Genomic DNA, 20,844 nt, shown 5'->3' with positions numbered 1-20,844 from the left:
CACTTTTTTACTTTACTATGCGCTTCTCTGTTTGTTTGTACGGTTCTGATGTCTATTTGATATGGGTTGCATTGCAGTGGCGCTCGCAGGTAATGTACATTCGCCAATAAGATAAATTTCTCACACGCTCTTTAATGAAATAATATTTCCATACAATAAGTTCTATGCTCTTTTGTTGATCTCGATATTTTCGATCAATCCATCTCCCAATCTAGCAATCTCATTCAAGATTGCAGGTTGATTGATCACGACGCGGTCCTTGGCGGAATCAGATGGTGATGGTGCAGTCGAGTACGCAGTCTTTAAATTCCATGTCTTGGGATTGAGTGTTTGTGGATTCCATAATCCTGCCACGAGATCGCATGTACTATCCCCATGGAATAGAAGTAAACTTGATCCGTAACAAGACTGGAGTTCACGAACGAATGATTTGACAATTCCCATTTTTGTTGCGCGACCGGGAAGGAAATCCGTCGAGGCTTCGGCGATGTTCTTGAATTTCGAGACTGTGTGGCTTAGGATCTTTGGGCGGAGATTAATGACGAAGTCGTATGGTGCTAGGGATGTTTGGAAGAGATCCGGAACGTCTAGATCGTGGGCTTGAGTTCGGAGTAGTTCCATTGCTGCTTTGGATAGAGCGGTCATTCGACTTGCTACTACCTTTGACGGCATCTCGTATTGTGTCCATGTTACGCCTTCAGTGTCGATGTCTGATGCGACGAATAGGGCGAGTGTGTTCATTGCAGGGTCGATATTGCGCCATGCGGTGAATTGGGTGCGGATTGTCGAGGTCATCTCTGGTGTTAAGTCTCCGCTGAGGTCGATGATTAGAGGCTCTCGCTGCCAATCCCAGCGGGAAATGAAGTGCAGGGTTCGTAAGAATCCGGTCATGATGCTGGATGGGCTGTTCCAGGGGTAATGATGGACGAAGGCTCGGGTCGTGATGAGCTCGATTAGTTCATCGCAGACATGGGCTGAGAACAGATGGGAATTGAACCAGAACTTGACCAGGCGAATCGTTGGAGATAGTAACGGGAAACGAGTGCAAAGACTGCGCAGTGCTTGGGTCAGACGGGGAACTTGTACGAAGTTCTTCTTGTATGCGAAGAGAGCGTAGGCTACTTCTTCACGTTCCCTAGGGCTAATCGTCTTGTCTTTCAAGTGTCGTTCAAGTAGAGTTTGCTCGCGCTCGTGGTGAATTCTCAGACGGAAAATGAAGCCAGATGTGTGCGCGATATCGAGATATCCGTTGTTCAGGATCTTGCTAGTTTCATTCTCTAGACCGACACGGCACGATGAAGCGGCTCCTGCGGACTGCAGAGAATCTCCAATCTTGATGAGGAAAGCTGCCTTAGTCATTTGGATAGCAGCAAAGTCATCAGGCCAGCGTGATGAGCTTTCGAATTGGAGAACAACATCTGCGGGCTCCTTGGCGCTAGTACCCTGTACGCGAAGTGCAGTATATCGAAGAAGTGGGCTGGCCGGGGCTAAGTGTCGAATTTCTAGTGGGACCTCTTCCATGCTTCGAATGGACTGTTCCAATTCCTTGAATGCTTCATTGATTGATTGGAAAGCAGGGTTTGAGTACGAGACGATCTCATCGCCCTCGTCATAGAGCAAATCGTCGTACTCGTCTCCTGTAAGCAGAAAATCGTCTTCCGGGATCTGGAAATGACGGTTCAGAATGCACACCAGGATCTGATGCACAATCGAATCATCGTCCGGTTGATCGGACCACACAAGACTCTCTAGAATGCTACCATCCTTGAATCGGCGAAGCTCAGCCTTTTCACCCCAGAAAGCTCGGAATGATGCTGCCTCCTCCTTGTCTTCGGCCGCAGGACCATGGTCAACAACACGAGACACATTATCAGCATCAAGCAAAAGACCCACGGAAAGGCCATGGCTTGCTTTCTTGGTCGGTGCCTTTGAGCGGATAGACCAAGGCCCAGCAGTATTGCTTGTCAGGGAAACAAGCTTGACGCGATCCCCGAGACCTCTTGAAAGGACAGTATACAGTGCATTCTGTTCACGGAGAGCTTGAAGGGTATCGCCATGGAATGACTTGGGGAAAGAGATGAGGCGGTCGAATCTCAGAGCAGGCTCATCAACCTTGACAATGAACACTCGGTCGAAATTATCCTCTCGGGATTCGTTCAGCATTTTGAGTGTGACACTGGCCTCATGGCGAAGCGACGCGTAAGACCATGGGGTCATTTTGTATAGGATGTTCAATCCCCTGCGGCCATCGTACAGCACGGGGCCATTACCGGAGATCTTGATATCAGAAGCAGACAACAACAAGGGAGTAGTCAAGTCCCGACCAGCCAAGAACTGCATGACAGCCTTGAAGATTTGATAGCTGCTGTAAGAGCGCATAAGAATTGGCTGTCCTGTAGGGCCACCACCCTCGAACAATAGAGAAACGAGAGTAGCCCACTCAAACCCCCCAAACCCTCCATTCTGGAATGCAGAGTGGAATCCCCGTTGCTGCAACCAAGTTCTTCCCAAGATGCATGCATCACGGAAAGATTCGCATTTCTGCGAAGCCAGGTGAAGTTGCTTGTGATACATGGTGACTGTGGCTTCGGACCGAAGACTTGCGTTGTAAAATGGAGTCGGCTCGCTAGCCTCGGCATTGTCAGCGGAGGAGCCTTGTCGGATATTGCACTTGGCTGGTTGTGTTCGGGCGACTGGGAACAGGGTAGGATCGATCGCAGTTAGGATTCGGATTTGGGGATGCGATTGTGTCGACTTGTCACCCTTAGTGGGACGAGGTTCCAGGAGAATCAAGGGACGAAGACTATCTCCATCCTGAAGTCCAAACTTGACTTCCAGATCAAGAGCGTTGGCAGTTTCTTGAATTCCAGCCGCGATGCAAGCAACATAGTACGCACGTTTGTGAAAAAAACGATAGTTGACGTAGTCTTTCTCCTGGAAAATAGAGCTGGGCATAGTCACCGCCAAATCCACAGGGCGATGATCAGAGGTCTTGGCTCCATTTCTCAATGCGAAACTCCCAATCACGTTGATGTTCGCTGGTTTAGCGTAGGACATGGTATATTTTGTATCTTTTGCCGGGCGAGGTTCGGGCCAGGGGACTGCAACTCCACCGGACACACTACGAAGTTCTTTCTCGGCATCGGTAACGGATTTTGAGGGCTTCTCGGGAAGGTTTTCAATGGTCTCCTTCAATTTGTGTAGGGCGTCCTGAAGCTTCGAAATGCGTTTATCGTAGTTGGGTCGCAGGCTTGTCAGTAGCTCATCCATCTGCAGTTTGAAGAAGCTGGATTTATAAAAGCCACTGGCCATTGCAAGCTCAGCGCTCCGATCATCCTTCGCCTTATTCCCTGCTGAGCTTTTATTCGAAGACTCATTTCTGCGAGCGGCAGAATTCTGGTCATTTTTCTTTTCCTTCGAGTCTGTTGTATCTGTCGCAATCTGAGTTTTCGTCGCAGTTTGAACTGCACCAGAAGGATCAGGGCTGAGCTTCCGTCGTTTCACTGTATGCGACGACATTGTGGCAGCTTCACGAAGCTGAATTGGTTGAGGATCGAGTGGTGTTGATATCTCGAAATTTTTTCTGGGCGATAACGGGAGATAGGCTGGGTGATTAGTCATGCATCCGCGGCAGTTGCTGGCCGAAGTCGCATCTACGTGACTCAATCCTTTTGCTCTGTTTTATAATCTCCTTTTCTTTTTTATTTCTGCCAATTGTTGTTTTTCTTGGAAATAGGTCGATTATATCTGATTCGATTATGCTACAAGCAATCGGAGGGACAGTGCCCCCAAACACTGATCATGTATGTTCCGTAACGCCCCGCGATGAGCCCCTCTATCATAGTGTTGGAGGGGCATCCTTATATTGTAATCGCAAAACTGGCTCCTCTGCGAGATACTGACAATATGAAAGGCTGTTAGTGTATCACTACCTACATGGAGGTCTAATGTCGGCTACGAGGAAGGAGAAGAATGGGTGATCAGTAAAATGCAGTGCGGTTATCCCCGATTCTTCGTGCATCCCAGCATTCAAAAACTCGCCCAAGAAGTCGTTCGTCGTGTCGGAAACCCAGAAACAGAAACGGCTACACTCTTTGCCTCCGTGAAAACAGCTCAGATCTGCCGGTCGTTCATCGTCTCGAAAGTGTCTGTCGAAGAGGCTCGCAAAGTCCGAATTGTGAACTTTGTTCCATCCCCGCATGCCGAAGCCGGAGCTAAAACTATCACCTCCTCTTTGTCGGCTGTTATATATGCAAAGGAACATGCTCCTCTTGCAAAGCCAGTGTGGCAGCATTCTGGCAATGGAATCTCCAGTCGACGGGGTGAATTTTGTATGCGCGCTCTGGAGGATGGCTTCCTGGTGGAAGAGAAGATTACCGCATCCGCCGAATCGATTGCGCAACGTCCTTGCAAGGGACCTAGAAGATACCAGGGAAGAGGTTCTATCAATGGAATCACTCGCAGCCCTCCAACTGAGACTTCTTCTCCGGCTAATGGTGTGGAAGATGGTCGCGACTATGCTCAGTTTATTGAGGAGCGCTTCGGTCGAAACCTCAGCACCATGCTTGCAGACCAGGCCAAGCTTGCTGTACGGAAACGTATTGCAGGTGTTCTGACTGCCGATGTTGACTTGAACGAGGCTCTTCAGACTGAATCCGCTGAAGGTCGAGTTGCTGGTATCTCGGAGGATGATGTTTACCTATACCCATCTGGAATGAGCGCCATTTTCAACACCCACCAGACACTCTTGGCTTCTCGGGGCCAACTGAAAAGTATTTGCTTCGGATTTCCATACACCGATACCTTGAAAATCTTAGAAAAATGGGGCCCTGGCTGCCTCTTTTATGGACATGGATCATCAGAGGACCTTGATGACCTCGAGACCCGACTAAAGAATGGTGAACGCTTCCTCGGTCTTTTCACTGAGGCTCCTGGAAACCCTTTGTTGAGGACTCCTGATCTTGTACGAATTCGTGCACTGGCTGATAAATATGACTTTGCTGTGGTGGTTGATGAGACTATCTCCAATTTCATCAATATCAATGTCCTCCGGTACGCAGATATTGTGGCTAGCAGTCTCACCAAGATCTTCAGTGGAGACAGCAATGTCATGGGTGGAAGTGCGGTACTCAACCCTCAAGGTCAATACTATAAGATGCTAAAGGAAACTTTTGATCGCGAATACGAAGACATTTACTGGGCAGAAGATGCAGTGTTCCTCGAGAGAAACAGCCGAGACTTTGTGACGAGAATCGACAAGATCAACTCAACTTCCGAAAATATCACCGCTATGCTGAAGGAGTCACCACTAGGTAAGTTCTGCTATACTTTGCAGACTACCACGTTATCTTCCTATGCTAATCCTTCAATAGTGAAAGATGTTCACTATCCTAAGTATAGCCCGACTAGACCTGTGTATGATAGTCTCCGCAATCCTCATGGCGGTTATGGAGGCCTGTTTTCTGTCACCTTCAACTCAAATGCCGAGGCAGTTGCATTTTACGATACTCTTGAAGTCCTCAAGGGCCCAAGTCTCGGCACTAACTTCACTCTCGCGTGAGTTTCGGCCATCAACATGTCCGAAAGTTCCATTAATACTGACAGAAGCTCTATCTAGCTCCCCCTACGTTCTCTTGGCTCATTATGGCGAACTGGACTGGGTATGTAGCCTCCCTCGAGCTTTTCCTTTTATCTTTCGATTGATCTGGAAACTTCGGACTAACGAGCTTTTTCAGGCGAAATCTTTCAATGTCGATCCCGATTTGGTCAGAATTAGCGTTGGGCTCGAGGATTTGTCGGACCTGCGTTCCAGGATCGAAACCGCTCTGAAAGCTGTGGAGAAGGCACGGAAATAAATGATAAATTTTCGGAGGTTATATACATTTAACATGCTTAATCTGGCGTGCCATGCGATATCTGGGCTATTCGTCTAAGATAGAAAGCCGATAGTCCCATTCAACATAATCAAATAGACATCAAAATGCCTACTCCTGCCCAGGAGTGAGTAAGGCGAATCACATTTAACAGTCAACATGGTTAATGGGCCGGTATACAATATGTTTTTTGGATAGAATTATGGAAATTGCGTGAATCTCCATGTTCATTGCGTTACAATCAAGGGTATAAGATAAGTACACGAAGTTTGTAGAATATCAAAAAACCAAGGCGACCAGGTACTCAGAAGCCATGGAAACACGTACTCAAGGATAGCCAGATCCATATATTGAGTTGCATATTTAAAATCATCAACAGTAGAATAACATCCGCATCATACCATGAATATGTATGAAAAGGGACTCGCAAGCCTACATTTCCCACCAAAATGATAATGAGTCCGATAGACCACCGGTATCATGGTAAGCAGAGTGCTTTAGCCTACTTCCGATCACAAGCAAATAAATACTCCGATATGTTAACAGAAGAAAGGGAATCCCCCTCTTCTCAGAATGGACGATCCAGCGCCTCGTCATTTCCAACCGCACTTGCAGTCTGGCTCACCATACCTCCGAGATCTCCACTCCCTGTTCTCCTCAGAGCCTGTCGCATTGTTTCCACGTTCAACTCGCCACCGAAATTGGAAGACACTGGGCTCTGGGCTAGTGGTAATGGGCTTCCAGGACGACGTGCACCATGGCTGGGAGACATGTCCAACCCCTTGAACGAGGTAGCAATGCTGGTGGGAGGTGATGTTCCAAGTGCGTGCGAGGAAGCAGGAGACCGCAAAGGTGATGGTGAGCGATTGTGAGCCCCTGGAATGGGATTCCCGGAGGATGCCATTCCCTGAGAAGTTTCTCGACTATGAACGGGTTCGCCATTTTCAGCATGTTCGGCATTGACCACGTCCGCAAAGGAAATGAAGCTCAATCGTCTTACATCCGTGTCCAACGCACCATATGACGAGGACATCTCATCTGCATCACTTGAATGCACCGCACCATGATCAGCAATGCCAGAGGACGAAAGAGAATGCTCTGCTGTTGAAGATGTCGCGATACCCGTTGCTGGGTGGTGGAGGCTATGTGTGACAATCTCTACCGAATCAGGATCCAACTGTTCATCGGTGATTGCGGCAGAAGACGCTTCCAGGACGGGTGGTATATAGTTCTCAGTGCGAATGTGCGCCGGGATCGAGGGTGATGCCTGGGCCGGCAAGATATCCTCTTGAACATCCCGCTCGAATATTTGCGAGGCAGGGGAGTGAAGGCGTGGGGGAAGTTGTGAAGAGGCCCCCGGGGACGAGCAAGATCTGTACGGGTTGTTTGTTTGGCGGTCAATATTCGGGGTTCGTAGTGCTTCGGAGGAGCTAATCGGCGAAATGGGTGATACGGGACCACTATGTGAAGCGGCCGACCTTGCAGTTCCGGAATCTTCAGATGTATTTTTCTCAACGCTCTGTAGTTGGGTCCATGTTAAGCCCGCTGGTCTGGGAGCGCGGACATTTGTTGCCGGCTTTCCGACCAGGGGTACATCCTGATCTGCCAGTCTTGTAACGTGGTCATCATTATGCGATGGGTGAGAGCTCGGAGGCGAGATTTGACTCTCCAAAGAATTGATAGGCGCACTCTGGGAGCTAGACATAGCGACAACTGGCTGTATACAAGAGCAGCGTCAAACTTAAGGGATCGTCGGGTTGCTTCAAGCTGAGGGATCCGTGATCATAAGGGCTCTAATAAGCGCTAGCCATGACCATGAATCGTAGCTGAATGATTTGCGTGCCGACTTGAATATACCAGACAAGGCAAGTTGAGTATTGTGAGGTGAATCTCAGGGGTAGATGGATTCATCATTTTCAGAAAGTGAGATGATGACATCCAACGATGGCCAGGTGATCAGCGGAGGTGTTGGGGCAAGTACTGAGTACCTTTTCTTTTGCCTTCCCGTTGTGGTGATTCAAAGTACCCGGTACCTTCCACTGGTTCACCCCGTGACGCCATACCCGATTTAGACAAGCCCCTGTCACGTGCGCGATGGGAAAAAGTTCGGCCTCGACACGTCCTCCTTTGGAAGGTGCATCGGTCCACCGGTCGTCCCTTCCCTCCGCGTCCCCCGATTCCTTTTTTCTTTGGGAGCAAAGCTCGACGTCTATCAAGTCTTATACACGGACATTCTCTTTCAATTGACTCGAGACAATTGCACTGTCTCTACACGATGGCGGCCTCAATCACAGCTCCGAAGCGGCCTTTTCTGGCGCTACCTTTCCTGCTTCCCTCATGGACCGATTCTCTCTCCATGGGCGCTAAACGCCATCAATCCTCATATCGCCGTACTAAGCAAAGACTACGTGTCAAGCCCGATGCGTCTTTCGGTTCGCCTCAACAGGGCCGTGAGCAAATCATCTACAACCCTCCCTCCAGTGCTCCATCGGTCTATCACACACCCAGCAAGTTCTTACCTGCCAATGATGTCCGCCGCGCCATGCGCACAGAGACTGCGTCCATTACCGATGTCAACCAACTCCCGGGCGTGTACAAAACCGAGGCAGAGAGGAAATATCACCTGACACTCGCCGATGTTGAGGAAATCCGCAAGCTCCGTCTGAACGACCCAATGACTTGGAGCCGATACTCTTTGGCCAAACGATTTGAATGCTCACCACTCTTCATCGCAATGGTTTGCGAAGCTAGTCCTGAGAAGAAGCAAATCCAGAAGCAAGTCATGGAGGCGGTGCAATCACGATGGGGTCCCAAGCGACGGATGGCCAGGGAAGACCGAAAGTTACGCCGGGAAGCTTGGGGACGGGATGAATAAGTAACCAAGCCACAGATTTGGTTGTGATTATCGGGTCGTTTGGAGTCGAAGTCAGACTTGCCCCAGGGTGGTCCCTGGGGAAGCATTTGTATGGCATGGGGACCCGGGGACAGTGTGAGGAACAACTCACGAACCTCTGTATAAAAACGACATGTATTTTAAGCTAGCATTTGTTCTATTCCCATATTATTTATGTTATTGTATTTAAGTCCATCTTTCTTTTCGGATAGCCAATAGAGAATGCAAAAGAATAAAAAAAAAAAAGAAAAGAAAAAGAAAATCATAGCACACTACCACCGAAAGTGGGTCGTCGCCTGTCGGACTCCGAGGCCACACTGGGTGATACCAGTATGTACAATGTATGTTTTACAGTATCTAATGACTGGTAGGCCAAATATGAAAACAGATATTATTATACTCAGATATGTGCCCCAAAGAAAAGATCAGCATAAATTTTAACCATATATGCTATCTACTATCTAAATCAGTGCCGCTATACATAGTATATAAATTAAAGCGGTCGGGCCATCGCACCTTGCGAACCTTGGAAATCATCATTGCTGTGATAGGCGGCTACAGCCGGCAGTTGGGAAAAAGGCCGTTTTTTATATTACGTGATAAGACTTTGCGAGGTACAACTGCAATGCCCCTCCTTCTTCCCCTCCGTCGCATCCCCTCGTTTGCAAAGCCTGGGCAATCGTTTCTCTCCCGGTTCACTACTCCTCCTCGTCCATACGTTCCCCGTCGATCTTTCTACGGGCATATCTGCGATACCAAAATGGCGCCTCAGCTCGAACCTTTCTTCAAGCAGTATGTTGGCTGTTGCTCATGCGCACTGGACTCGAGTTGAGGGCTGACACATATACGTTTACTTGCAGGGTCGATGACTCCTCAGAGACCTTCATTGACCGTGCGTACTCAGTCATTCGGACCTCCTTACCCACGGCTTTCACCCGCAAAAGCTCCAAAGCCCGTTTGACCACTTAGCTAACCAAGCTCCACAGGTCTGCGCAAGGCCGTTGCAATTCCCTCCATCTCGGCTCTGGATGAGAACCGCAAGGATGTCGTCAGGGTAAGTGGGATAGTTTCCCGAACACTCTCCAACAGCAATGCGGAAGCTAATCTCTCATATTCGTCTTAAAGATGGCCCAGTTCCTTACCGATGAACTCAAGGCCCTTGGAGCTGAGGTTGAGCAAAGACCTCTAGGAAAGCAGCCTGGCAAGGAGCATCTCGAGCTGCCTCCTGTTGTCGTTGCTCGGTACGGCAATGACCCCAACAAGCGTACTATCCTGGTCTACGGTCACTACGATGTGCAACCGGCTCTGAAGGAGGACGGCTGGGCTACCGAGCCCTTCGAGCTGACTATCGATGAGAAGGGCCGTATGTATGGCCGTGGGTCTACCGATGACAAGGGTCCCGTTCTCGGCTGGCTCAACGTGATTGAGGCCCACAAGAAGGCTGGCGTTGAGTTCCCCGTGAACCTGCTTTGCTGCTTCGAGGGAATGGAGGAATATGGTTCCGAAGGTCTGGATGACTTCATTCACGCCGAGAGCAAGAAGTTCTTCAAGGACGCTGATGCTGTCTGCATTTCCGATAACTACTGGCTCGGTACTGAGAAGCCTTGCCTGACCTACGGTCTCCGCGGATGCAACTACTACTCCATCAGTGTTTCTGGCCCTGCGCAAGATCTCCACAGTGGTGTCTTTGGTGGCTCTGCTCATGAGCCTATGACTGACCTGGTTCATGTTATGTCCAAGTTGGTTGACTCTCAAGGTAACATTCTGATTCCTGGCCTCATGGATCTGGTTGAGCCCGTGACGGAAGAGGAGAAGTCTCTGTATGGAAACATCAGCTACACCATGGAAAACCTTCATGAGTCCCTGGGTGCCGAGACCGGTATTCACCCCAACAAGGAGAGAACCCTTATGGCCCGTTGGAGGTTCCCTTCTTTGTCTATTCACGGCATTGAAGGTGCCTTCTCCGCCCCTGGTGCCAAGACCGTCATTCCGGCCAAGGTTATTGGCAAGTTCTCCATTCGAACTGTGCCTAACATGGAGAGCCCTGATGTGAACAAGCTTGTCTTCGACTACGTCAAGGCTGAATTCGCCAAGCTTAACAGCAAGAACACCCTTGACGTTTCGCTGCAGCACGATGGCAAATGGTGGGTTGCTAGCCCAAAGCACTGGAACTTCAGCGCTGCCAGCAAGGCCGCCAAGCAGGTCTTCGGTGTGGAACCTGATATGACACGTGAGGGTGGAAGGTATGTCTTCTAATAACCATTCTAATCCTCCATGGCCTTTGCTAACTCTACTAATAGTATTCCTGTGACCTTGACATTCGAGCAGGCCACTGGCAAGAATGTTCTTCTTCTTCCCATGGGTAGCTCCACCGATGCTGCTCACTCCGCCAACGAGAAGCTTGACCGTAGGAATTATATTGAGGGAACCAAGCTGCTTGGTGCTTATCTGCACTACGTGGCTGAGGAGCCCGCCACTGCATAAAGTACACAATTGGCTTTCGTTATTACCAGAAGGATTTACGTTAATGCAGAATAAACAATGGAATATGTTCAATTCAAAGCCAAATGGATACTACAATATATATCAGATTAATTCATCTAACAAGTCATTCTATTCAATATCCACTGTCGTAACATATCAAGTCTATCAATGCATGAAGATTTGTACTACAGTGCAGTAACATTAGTTTGAAACTACCTTTCTTTCTGCCACTCTTTCTATTGTTCTTTGCGCCACATCAAAGGCCTTGGAATGATAGTTGATAGTATGATCAGAAGGCGGTATATAAAAGCGGTCAGCGAAATGGTTCAAACTTATGTCACACCACCGCTGCATGTTGTTTGACACCCCGCGTTCGTTTGTAGTTAGTGTTACCCCGCTTATTAAGCATTGATCGACGCGAAAATGCGCGCCGACGCGACTCCGAACTCTCTTTGTCTATCGACAAACAGATATTCAAGGCTATGCGCCTATCATCTCAGCACGATTGAGGTTGATGAATTTATGCGAGGATGCCTTCCCTCAAAAGATTGCGGGACTTGGGACCCGAGAGCCAGAGCGAAGATGATTCTGAAAGTGGCGGCTCAGCGTCCCCTCCTCCGGTACGTTTTAAGGAAAGGAAAAAGCCAAGTGAAGGTTGGTTTTGCATACTCATGCTTGAATAGGGGAAACGTCCTCGCACTCCGGCTTTGCCATCGTCATCCCAAAATGGCGATTCAGAAAATGATGCCTCCGATACCTCCCCCGACGATCTGTCTCTCGAAGACGAAGACGAAGACGAGCTAGAGATTCGCCAAACCCAGATCATTCAGGAGAAATACGCCCATATCGTCGATGAAACCAATAAACCAGCCGAACAAGGAATCCTGGAACGTGTCGAATGCTATAACTTTATGTGTCATGATCATTTCTCCGTAGAGTTGGGGCCACTTATCAACTTTATCGTTGGTAAAAACGGCAGTGGTAAGAGTGCTATATTGACAGCGATCACTCTCTGTCTGGGAGGAAAAGCTTCCGCTACTCAGCGTGGAGGTAGTCTGAAAAGTTTCGTCAAGCAAGGGAAAGAGAATGCTACAATTATTGTGCGGATCAAAAACAGTGGAGATGGCGCCTACATGTCTAGTGACTACGGAAAGTCTATCATTGTTGAGCGCCATTTCTCTAGGACCGGCGCGAGTGGCTTCAAGCTTAAGGCGGAAAATGGCCGAATTGTCTCGACGAAGAAGGCTGAACTTGATGCTATCACCGATTACTTCTCCATGCAAATCGATAACCCGATGAATGTGCTTTCCCAGGATTCGGCTCGGCAATTCCTCAGTACTTCTAGTCCAGCGGAGAAATACAAGTTCTTCGTCAAGGGGGTGCAATTAGAGCAATTGGATCAAGATTATCGGTTGATCGAAGAATCAGTTGATCAGATTGAGGAAAAATTACGAACAAAGGCGGAGGATATCCGGATTTTGGAGAATCGTCGAAATGCTGCAAAGAGAAAATTGGAGATTTCTGATCAACAGGACTCCTTGCGAGATCGCCGGAAGAACATTCGAAACCAGATGGCCTGGGCTCAGGTTGAGGAACAAGAAAAGGTGGGCAATCGGCAACCAAGTATGTTCCGCATAAAGCTAATGGAAATTAGGTCCGGGATACCATTCAGGGAACACTTAACAATGCAGATGAGGCGATTGTGGCCTCCGAAGCAGCTCTCGGTCAATTTGATGAAGAGTTCCGGGCGATTGAGGCCGAGGCAGAGACGGCTGCAGAGACTGCGTACAATGCTGACTTGGCGCTTGAAGAGGCTCGCGGAGAGCAAGAAAAGATCAAAGAAAAGCTGGATAAAATTATGGAGGAACGCGGTGAGCTGCAGGTACGTGCTTTGGTTGTTTGTTTGTACTTCTCATACTTCCTGCTGACATTTCGTAGGCCCAACAACGTTCGATTCGAGAATATCTCAAGGGCGCCGAGTCTCGCATCAATGAAAGACAGAGAGAAATTGCTGATGAGACTCGGCGTCTTGCCGAAGCCAGCGACGGTGGCTACGCTCGCAAACAAGAGGAGCTCAGTGAGGCTGAAGAACAGGCGACTGCCGCCAAAGATAATGTCCAACGACACGCCGAAGGCGAGAGTGCATTACACGCCGATATTAGAGAAGCCATGCAGGAAGAATCGTATGCAAAGAACGAGTGGGAGGCTAAAAAGGGTGACGTTGCGCAAGCAGAAGCTCGCCTTCATACATTGCGACGAGAAGATGGACAGAGACAGTCAGGATTTCCTGACAGAATGCCCTCGCTCTTGCGTGCTATCGAAAAAGAATCCTCTTTTTCTTCACGTCCAGTTGGCCCGATTGGCAATCATGTCACTCTCCTTCAGCCAAAGTGGTCATCGGTATTGGAGACAACGTTCGGAGCCACTCTTCACAGTTTTATTGTCTCGTCAAAAAGGGACATGAACATTCTTATGGGGGTTATGAGGCAGGTAAATTGGTGAGTGGCTGACTCATGTATTTGCGTTGGAACAACTCATAACTAAACTCAATTGCAGCGTATGCCCAGTTTTCATTGGAGGTAGTGGCGATCTCGATACATCTGCAAACGAGCCAGACAGTCAGTTCGATACTGCATTAAGAATACTAGAGGTAAGTCGATCTACTCCAGATTCCCATAGCCACGAGCTAAGCTGAATGTTTCAGATCGACAACCCGATGGTGCGCCGCCAACTTATCATCGGCCACGGTGTCGAGCAAATGCTGTTAATCGAGAACCTGGAGGAAGCATCATCGGTCCTCTTCGATGGAACTTCGCGTCCAAAAAACGTGAAACGCTGCTACTGCATCGACTCGAGGGATAGACGCCGGGGCATCACTCTATCATACAATCAAATGGGTGATCCCAGTCAAAGTCCCGTTCGTGCCTACCCAGGCCACCCTCGAATGAAATCGGACCTTGCGTCGCAAGTCAGGTAAGAAAAGCCAAGACCCGCATACGGTTATAGAACTAACATATGTTTGTATCTAGCGCCCAACGTGATGTGGTACACGATCTCCAACGCCAACTCAGAGAGCTGGAAACTGCGTACGAATCGGCAAAATCCCGCACGCAGGCTCGCAAACAGGCTCTTGCCCGGCATAAAGCGGAGGCAGGCGAGCTGAAGATTGAAATGCAGAGGATGGAGGACCACGTCGAGTCATTGAGGGAGGAACTAGAGAGAGAAAATCCCGAAGACGGGCGACTTGACTCTCTCAAAGAAGCATTAAAGGAGGCCGAGGAGGACAAAATGATCCAAGATGGATCATATGGTGACAGTGTCCGTGCAATGAATAAGATGGTCCAGGATCTCAAGGAGATACGCCGGGAGCAAGCGGCCAAGGACCAACACGTCTCAGATCTGGTCAACAGATCCAAAGTGGCTTCAGATGAACAAAAGCTTGTCGAGCATCAGCGACGCGATCTTATTCACAGAAAGAACAACGCCATCGGTGATATTGACAAACAAAGGACCGAGCGGACCAGAGTTAAAGACAAGCTGGATCAGGCAGAAGCCCGAGTCCTCGATTACAGCGAGAAAGCCAGCCAGATTTCGCCTCGTGTTGCGGTCGACGAAGGCGAGACTCTTTCCAGTCTCGACCAGAAGCTCACCAAACTGAACAGAGACTTGGAACGCTATAGTCAACAGTATGTTTCTTTTCTTTTCTTTGGGATCCTGATCTCATTTGTTCTAAACTAACGTCGCTCAGACTTGGTGGCACACGAGACGAGATTGCTGCGGAAGCTGGACGGACAGAAGCAGCATATGCACAAGCAATGAAGCAGGTTGAAGAACTCTCAACATTAGCTCAAGTGAGTCTTTCTTTCCCCTCCGTAAATGAGCAAATTCTAATGACTGACGAATCGAAGATTTTCAAGGATACGCTCGACAATCGGAAGAAGCGTTGGGAGATTTTCAGGTCGCACATCTCTTCACGGGCTAAGGCACAATTTACCTATCTTCTGAGTGAGAGAAGTTTCCGTGGTCGACTCCTTGCCAACCATACGGAAAAAGTGCTAGATCTTCAGGTGCGTTGCAGCCTGCCATCTCCAGTCATTCATATCATCTAATATACTCTATTCGCAGGTGGAGCCTGATATCACCAAAGATGACCCTACCGGTCGCGGCGCCAAAACTCTCTCTGGTGGTGAGAAGTCATTTTCTCAAATCTGCCTTTTGCTTGCCCTATGGGAAGCCATGGGTTCTCCTATCCGCTGTCTTGATGAGTTGTACGTACTTCGCCGACTCCATTGCTTTAAATGTGCTAATATTCGTCTAGTGATGTGTATATGGACCATATCAACCGAAAAATGGCTATCGACATGCTGGTAAGTGTTTTCTATCTTTTCTTTCTTCCCAACCCTCTCCGAATGTATCGCTGACTTCCACTAGATGGTCGCCGCTCGCCGCTCGGTTGGACGACAATTCATTCTCATCACCCCAGGCACTAAGACGGATATCACGATTTCTCCGGATGTTAGAGTGAAGGAGTTAGCTGAACCCGAACGTGGTCAAACGAGTCTCAATTTCCAAAGGCGATAGTTTTGTTTTTTTCACGGTTTGTATTTCGTCCCAGGATTTGGAGTCTTATGTCCGCTTGTATTGGTTATACTGTTGCAAAATACCCTTGCCATTATCTTGTTATCATCTACAGCTTGTTGGGATGGCGTCTAATTCAAACTTTAATTTCGAATCCTTGAGCTCATTGTATGTATTATCGTATATCGTGCCCTTCAAAGCTCTTTCGTTGTTAGGAGATGACAGTGGAAGGAAGCTACCTGAATGCTATAAAAGTGACCATATGAAGAAGCTGTCCATCCATAATACAGATTACGCACCTACTCCGACGCCGAGCCTCTGGACCAACTGTCATTGACCGTACCAAACCACTAGAAATAAACATACGAGTAACATAATTATATTTACAAATAAAAAGGCAATATAAAGATGCAATCATCAAGATGTCACGTGGAAATGAGGCGACAATGTCGTCACTGACTTTCTTCGAGTTCCCCTCGCAAATCCAACAACCTCCCAAATTACAGAAATATCAACACACACACCTCATACATGCCAATCTGGCCAAGGAGACTCTACCGAAAACTGCTCACTCTCCAATCAAACCTGTCATCTCCGCAGACAACCCTCTCGAGAACCTCCCCAATGGCGTGGTACTGTTCCGGCTCCACCAACACCGAACTCGTCGAGAATCTATTCAAAGGCGGCTTAATCAAAAATTCTCGCGTGAAGGCTGCCATGCTAGGAGTAAGAGCCCCATCACCCAATCCCAAGTTCTTTCTTTAATCCCAAGAGCAATCAAATTCCCCTCTAACCTAACCTGACCGACCTGATCCGATCCGATCTAATCTAATCTAATCAACAAGGTCGATCGAGCCCACTATGCCCCATCACGTCCATACTCGGACTCACCCCAATCAATTGGTCACGGCGCCACAATCTCCGCACCACACATGCACGGCCACGCATGTGAATATCTAATCGACTACCTTTACCCCGGCGCACGAGTCCTAGATATTGGATCTGGCTCCGGATATCTCACGCACGTCCTAGCGAATCTGGTGACATCGCCCGGAAGTTCAGACCAAGGCAGAGTGATCGGGGTAGATCACATAGCCGAACTAGTTGATTTATCCCGGAATAATATAAATAAGTCCGCGGAAGGTCGGGAGTTACAGGGATCGGGCAAAGTTGAGTTTATCAAAGCGGATGGTAGGTTAGGATGGAAAGATGGGGCACCATATGATGCTATTCATGTTGGTGCTGCGGCGGAGTCACTCCATCCGGTTTTAATTGAGCAGTTACGAGCTCCGGGGAGATTATTTATTCCGGTTGAGTCGGAAAAGAATGGGAGTATGCTTGGGAGTATGGGAGGGCAATATATTTGGGTTGTTGATAAGAAGGAAGATGGGTCGATTCATAAGGAGAAGGTCTTTCAAGTTTGTTATGTACCCTTGACAGATGCTCCTGTATAGCAAATTTCAAGAGGGAAGAGGCCAGTTCTACGAGTTTTTTAAGAGTTTGATGATGAAGAAAAGCACCGAGGAATGAAAAAATTGTTGGCAAAAGAAAGCCCGGCCAAATTATCTACCAATGGCAAAATCATCCGGCGTCATACTCCTAGAAACACCACGCACGGCATGTATGATGTATGATGACAAAAGTAACACTGAAAAATTGTATGCAGACTCAGCGGAATGGAAAGCCTCCCCCAGCAAACTTGAATTGCTGTCCACCTTGTTGGAAGAAGAATTGTTGGCCGCCGCCATGACCAAATGGCGATCCCTGGAAAGGATTGCCTCGATGTTGCGACTCGTTGTCGTTAGGGTCATCGCCGTTATCGTATCGATTACGAAGCTCAGTATCAGAAAGAACTTCGTAAGCCTCGTTAACTGCTGCCATCTTCTTCTCAGCCTCTTCCTTGGAAACTCCTTGAGCATGGGCTTTGTCGGGGTGGTGTTGCTTGATCAATTGGCGATAAGCACGCTTGATAGTGCGGTCATCAGCATCACGGCTGACACCGAGGACCTTGTAATAGTCCTTTTGCTTCGACCTTTTCAGAAGAGCTTCTGCTTTTTGCAGATTATTTTGGACCTCTTGAGAATGAGGGTGGTGTTCCTTGGCCGTCTTTAAGGTCCGTACAGCATCTTCAAATTCATCCTTGTCCAGCTCCGTCTGCGCTCTGTATAATAGACCATGTAGAGAGTAAGGGACCAGCTGAATTGATTCTGCACAGTACGGTGCGGCCTTCTTCGGCATGTTCATCTGTTCTCATATTAGTTTTATATTCTCAAGAACGAGTGTAAGTGTACATCAGGGGTAAGACATACCTCTCGATAAGCCTCGCAAGTCTTCTCAATCAGGAAGACATAAAGATTATTCGACGCTGTAGGATGGATATGACCAGCCTCTCGGGCCTTCGCAACATCATCCTTCACATCAGCAATTAACCCAGCATCCTCACCATCCCCAACCATAATTTTAGCCGCGTTGCTAAACTTGCGTGCGTCCAATGCAGCATGCAACTTCCCCAGAGCTTTCGACAACTGCCGCTCCCGCTTATAGAGTCGATTACAAGGACCCGAATCAGGATCCGTGAGAAGACATTTCCGAATCTGCTTCAAACCCCGATCATGATCACCCAGCGCATAGAACAACATCGATGACATCTGCAAATGAGGCTCCACCAGTTTGGGCGAAATCTGAAGAACATGGGCAAGATCACTAACACCTTCTTCAATCTCACCCCGCTCGAATCGACAATGCGCTCGGGTCTGTCTCAGTGGTAAATCGGTATTCGCTTTCATAATAGCCACTCCGGCCTGCGTCACGCAAGATTCCCAATCACTCTTCTTCTCAGCGGCAAAGGCGAGATTCGCCGCGTCCCGTGCCTCTTCAAGTTCCTTGTATTCTGGACCTGATTTCTTGCCTGCGCGCTGAAGATCCTGTAGTGCTTCATCCCAGTGTGCATTTCGCGCTTTAAGTCGAGATCGATGTAACAAAGCACCCTCAAAATCCGGCTTTAACTCTAACACCTTGTTGAAGTCATCCAACGCGAGACTGTTCTTGCCAATGGACAAATGGGCCGCACCTCGTTGGTACAGTGTAATATAGTTTGTTGGATCGCGTTCGATCGCAGCATCGAAGTATAGCAAGGCATCGCGAGGGGAACCTTGTGCTAATTGCGCCTTCGCGGAGGAGATCAACTCGGACAACGGGGTATCGGGGGCAATTTGGAGGGCGGAGGTAGTTGACAGACAAGCCAGGATGGCCGTCAAGGTTTCTAACGAGAGACGCATAACTTCAAATGGTGTCAAAATGAGAGTAAAAGAACATGACCGGGGGTGAAGTTCAGTTGAACGTTGAAAGAAGAGAGAAGAGAAGAGGAAGAAGGAAGAGGGCCAAATGTAGTTCGGGGAATGCGCCGCAGAGTGGCCTTTACGCGTAATTTACGAAAATTACGGCCAAAAAGCACCGCAACCTCCGCACTTTGTTTCTCCTCTTGCTTTGCTTTTTCTTTCTTTCTACAAGAATGCTACGATGTGTTTGGTTACTGAGGCAGCCTGTTAGGCTGGGCTTCAGACCAGTTCTACGACGGAATTTACATACGGGTATGCTCTTTTCGTCCAGATCATGCTCATATCAATCGCCCAAAGCAACAACTTAACTGATGACCTCGTAGATCCCGGCTTATCCCCCGTCCTCTTGACTCGCGCACGATTACTTGCTGCCGAACATGCAAAACTATCTGGTCGACTGGCAGACTCTTTCGATGCCAAAATCGCCAAAAGAGCAGGCGAATTGGCCCCGTCGACGGCCATTCTAAAGGAATGGGACAACGCCAACGAGGTATCTTCTCCCCAGTCATTGATCTCATATATCTATCTAATAAATCGAAAAGTCCATCCTCGAATTAAAAGCCCTCCTCGAAGACCCTGAAACAGACGCGGAACTGCGTTCCCTTGCAACAGAAGACCTCGAAGCCAGTCGCGAAGCCCTACCCTCATTATCAGACCGATTAAAAAAGTCATTGATCCCCCGACATCCCTTCGCCGATCTCCCGTGTCTAGTGGAAATTCGACCCGGTGCAGGAGGAGATGAAGCTGGTCTATTCGCATACGAGATGATGCGAATGTACATGACACTCTGCTCACGAAAAGGTCTTCGACCAACCATTTTAAAGCAAGACGTTGAAGACGGCCCCTCGGAAGATCGACTCAGTGAAGCTGTCATCGAAGTCGAAGCAGAAGGCGCATATGACCTGATGAGAACTGAATCAGGCGTTCATCGCGTGCAGAGAGTTCCAGCCACCGAAACAAAGGGTCGGACTCATACGAGTGCAGTTAGCGTGATGGTTTTGCCTAGTTTTCCTGAAAGTGGAAGTGCCATGGACCATGCGTTGAACTTTGACGATCCTACCAGTGACTATTATATTGATCCGCAAGAGGTGCGAGTCGAAAAAATGAGAGCTGGGGGTGCGGGTGGACAACACGTTAATAAGACTGAGTCTGCTATTCGATTAACTCATATTCCGACGAATACGGTGGTTTCCATGCAAGACGAACGATCACAACAGGCCAATCGGCGCAAAGCGTGGCAGGTGCTGCGAGCCAAGATAGCAGAGGCGCGTCAGGAAGCTCGTGAACAAGAACTTGTCCAGCTTCGACGTGGTGCAATGGGTGGTGTTGCGAAGATGGGTCGTGGTGATAAAATTCGGACATATAACTATGGTCAGAGTCGCTGTACTGATCATCGGACCGGTATCACACTTCATAATCTGGACGATGTGCTGACTGGGGGTGATGGTCTGGAAGAAGTTATGGAGAGTGTCCGTACTTGGATGGCAGATCGCGAGGTTGAGGCTATGGTGGCTGAAGATATGGCCAAAGAAGAAGGCAAAAAGAATCAAAAGAAGTAGTGGGCCAGAGCCATGTAAAACAAACAATATTGTACACTAGAAATGATACCATGTATTTTATCCAAACATCCTCAACAGGGACCTCTATTGCATATGAAAACTGACAATCTCTATCCGTC

The 20,844-nt window shown here is 48.5% G+C and overlaps 9 protein-coding genes across 9 annotated transcripts; 6 read left to right on the top strand and 3 right to left on the bottom strand.

The window, feature by feature from the left end:
- Positions 1 to 162: 162 nt before the first annotated feature.
- N7469_005235 (rRNA-processing protein UTP22) lies at positions 163 to 3,519 on the bottom strand (the record flags this gene model as incomplete). The annotated part of the gene is made up of 1 exon (XM_056644155.1): positions 163 to 3,519. The coding sequence occupies one exon, from the start codon at positions 3,517 to 3,519 to the stop codon at positions 163 to 165; it is 3,357 nt and encodes a 1,118-aa protein (XP_056500969.1).
- Positions 3,520 to 3,758: 239 nt separating this feature from the next.
- N7469_005234 (cystathionine gamma-synthase) lies at positions 3,759 to 5,855 on the top strand (the record flags this gene model as incomplete). Its single annotated transcript, XM_056644154.1, has 5 exons — positions 3,759 to 3,803; positions 3,914 to 5,312; positions 5,373 to 5,556; positions 5,618 to 5,660; positions 5,736 to 5,855. 5 exons carry the CDS (start codon positions 3,759 to 3,761, stop codon positions 5,853 to 5,855), a joined length of 1,791 nt encoding a protein of 596 aa, XP_056500968.1.
- A 586-nt stretch (positions 5,856 to 6,441) lies between these two features.
- Positions 6,442 to 7,578, bottom strand: N7469_005233 (uncharacterized protein; the record flags this gene model as incomplete). The annotated part of the gene is made up of 1 exon (XM_056644153.1): positions 6,442 to 7,578. The coding sequence occupies one exon, from the start codon at positions 7,576 to 7,578 to the stop codon at positions 6,442 to 6,444; it is 1,137 nt and encodes a 378-aa protein (XP_056500967.1).
- A 570-nt stretch (positions 7,579 to 8,148) lies between these two features.
- N7469_005232 (mitochondrial 54S ribosomal protein mL58) lies at positions 8,149 to 8,748 on the top strand (the record flags this gene model as incomplete). The annotated part of the gene is made up of 1 exon (XM_056644152.1): positions 8,149 to 8,748. The coding sequence occupies one exon, from the start codon at positions 8,149 to 8,151 to the stop codon at positions 8,746 to 8,748; it is 600 nt and encodes a 199-aa protein (XP_056500966.1).
- Positions 8,749 to 9,391: 643 nt separating this feature from the next.
- On the top strand, positions 9,392 to 11,250 carry N7469_005231 (M20 family dipeptidase; the record flags this gene model as incomplete). Its single annotated transcript, XM_056644151.1, has 5 exons — positions 9,392 to 9,558; positions 9,627 to 9,658; positions 9,753 to 9,820; positions 9,892 to 11,009; positions 11,067 to 11,250. The coding sequence occupies 5 exons, from the start codon at positions 9,392 to 9,394 to the stop codon at positions 11,248 to 11,250; spliced, it is 1,569 nt and encodes a 522-aa protein (XP_056500965.1).
- Positions 11,251 to 11,780: 530 nt separating this feature from the next.
- On the top strand, positions 11,781 to 15,831 carry N7469_005230 (DNA repair protein SMC6; the record flags this gene model as incomplete). The annotated part of the gene is made up of 12 exons (XM_056644150.1): positions 11,781 to 11,870; positions 11,934 to 12,854; positions 12,905 to 13,132; positions 13,189 to 13,748; positions 13,807 to 13,900; positions 13,955 to 14,223; positions 14,280 to 14,936; positions 14,999 to 15,101; positions 15,159 to 15,317; positions 15,376 to 15,518; positions 15,569 to 15,617; positions 15,682 to 15,831. 12 exons carry the CDS (start codon positions 11,781 to 11,783, stop codon positions 15,829 to 15,831), a joined length of 3,423 nt encoding a protein of 1,140 aa, XP_056500964.1.
- Positions 15,832 to 16,250: 419 nt separating this feature from the next.
- On the top strand, positions 16,251 to 17,282 carry N7469_005229 (protein-L-isoaspartate O-methyltransferase; the record flags this gene model as incomplete). Its single annotated transcript, XM_056644149.1, has 2 exons — positions 16,251 to 16,460; positions 16,674 to 17,282. The coding sequence occupies 2 exons, from the start codon at positions 16,251 to 16,253 to the stop codon at positions 17,280 to 17,282; spliced, it is 819 nt and encodes a 272-aa protein (XP_056500963.1).
- A 214-nt stretch (positions 17,283 to 17,496) lies between these two features.
- N7469_005228 (DnaJ and TPR domain protein) lies at positions 17,497 to 19,106 on the bottom strand (the record flags this gene model as incomplete). The annotated part of the gene is made up of 2 exons (XM_056644148.1): positions 17,497 to 18,072; positions 18,138 to 19,106. 2 exons carry the CDS (start codon positions 19,104 to 19,106, stop codon positions 17,497 to 17,499), a joined length of 1,545 nt encoding a protein of 514 aa, XP_056500962.1.
- Positions 19,107 to 19,339: 233 nt separating this feature from the next.
- N7469_005227 (putative mitochondrial translation release factor (RF-1)) lies at positions 19,340 to 20,725 on the top strand (the record flags this gene model as incomplete). The annotated part of the gene is made up of 3 exons (XM_056644147.1): positions 19,340 to 19,418; positions 19,490 to 19,656; positions 19,709 to 20,725. 3 exons carry the CDS (start codon positions 19,340 to 19,342, stop codon positions 20,723 to 20,725), a joined length of 1,263 nt encoding a protein of 420 aa, XP_056500961.1.
- Positions 20,726 to 20,844: the final 119 nt, after the last annotated feature.

This window comes from Penicillium citrinum (assembly GCF_028827155.1).
Source record: "Penicillium citrinum strain IBT 23319 chromosome Unknown utg000004l:1.0-2404223.0:1.0-2405248.0, whole genome shotgun sequence".
NCBI lineage: Eukaryota > Fungi > Ascomycota > Eurotiomycetes > Eurotiales > Aspergillaceae > Penicillium > Penicillium citrinum.
The sequence above is the reverse complement of the archived record's forward strand: the minus strand, read 5'-3'. Positions and strand labels throughout refer to the sequence as shown.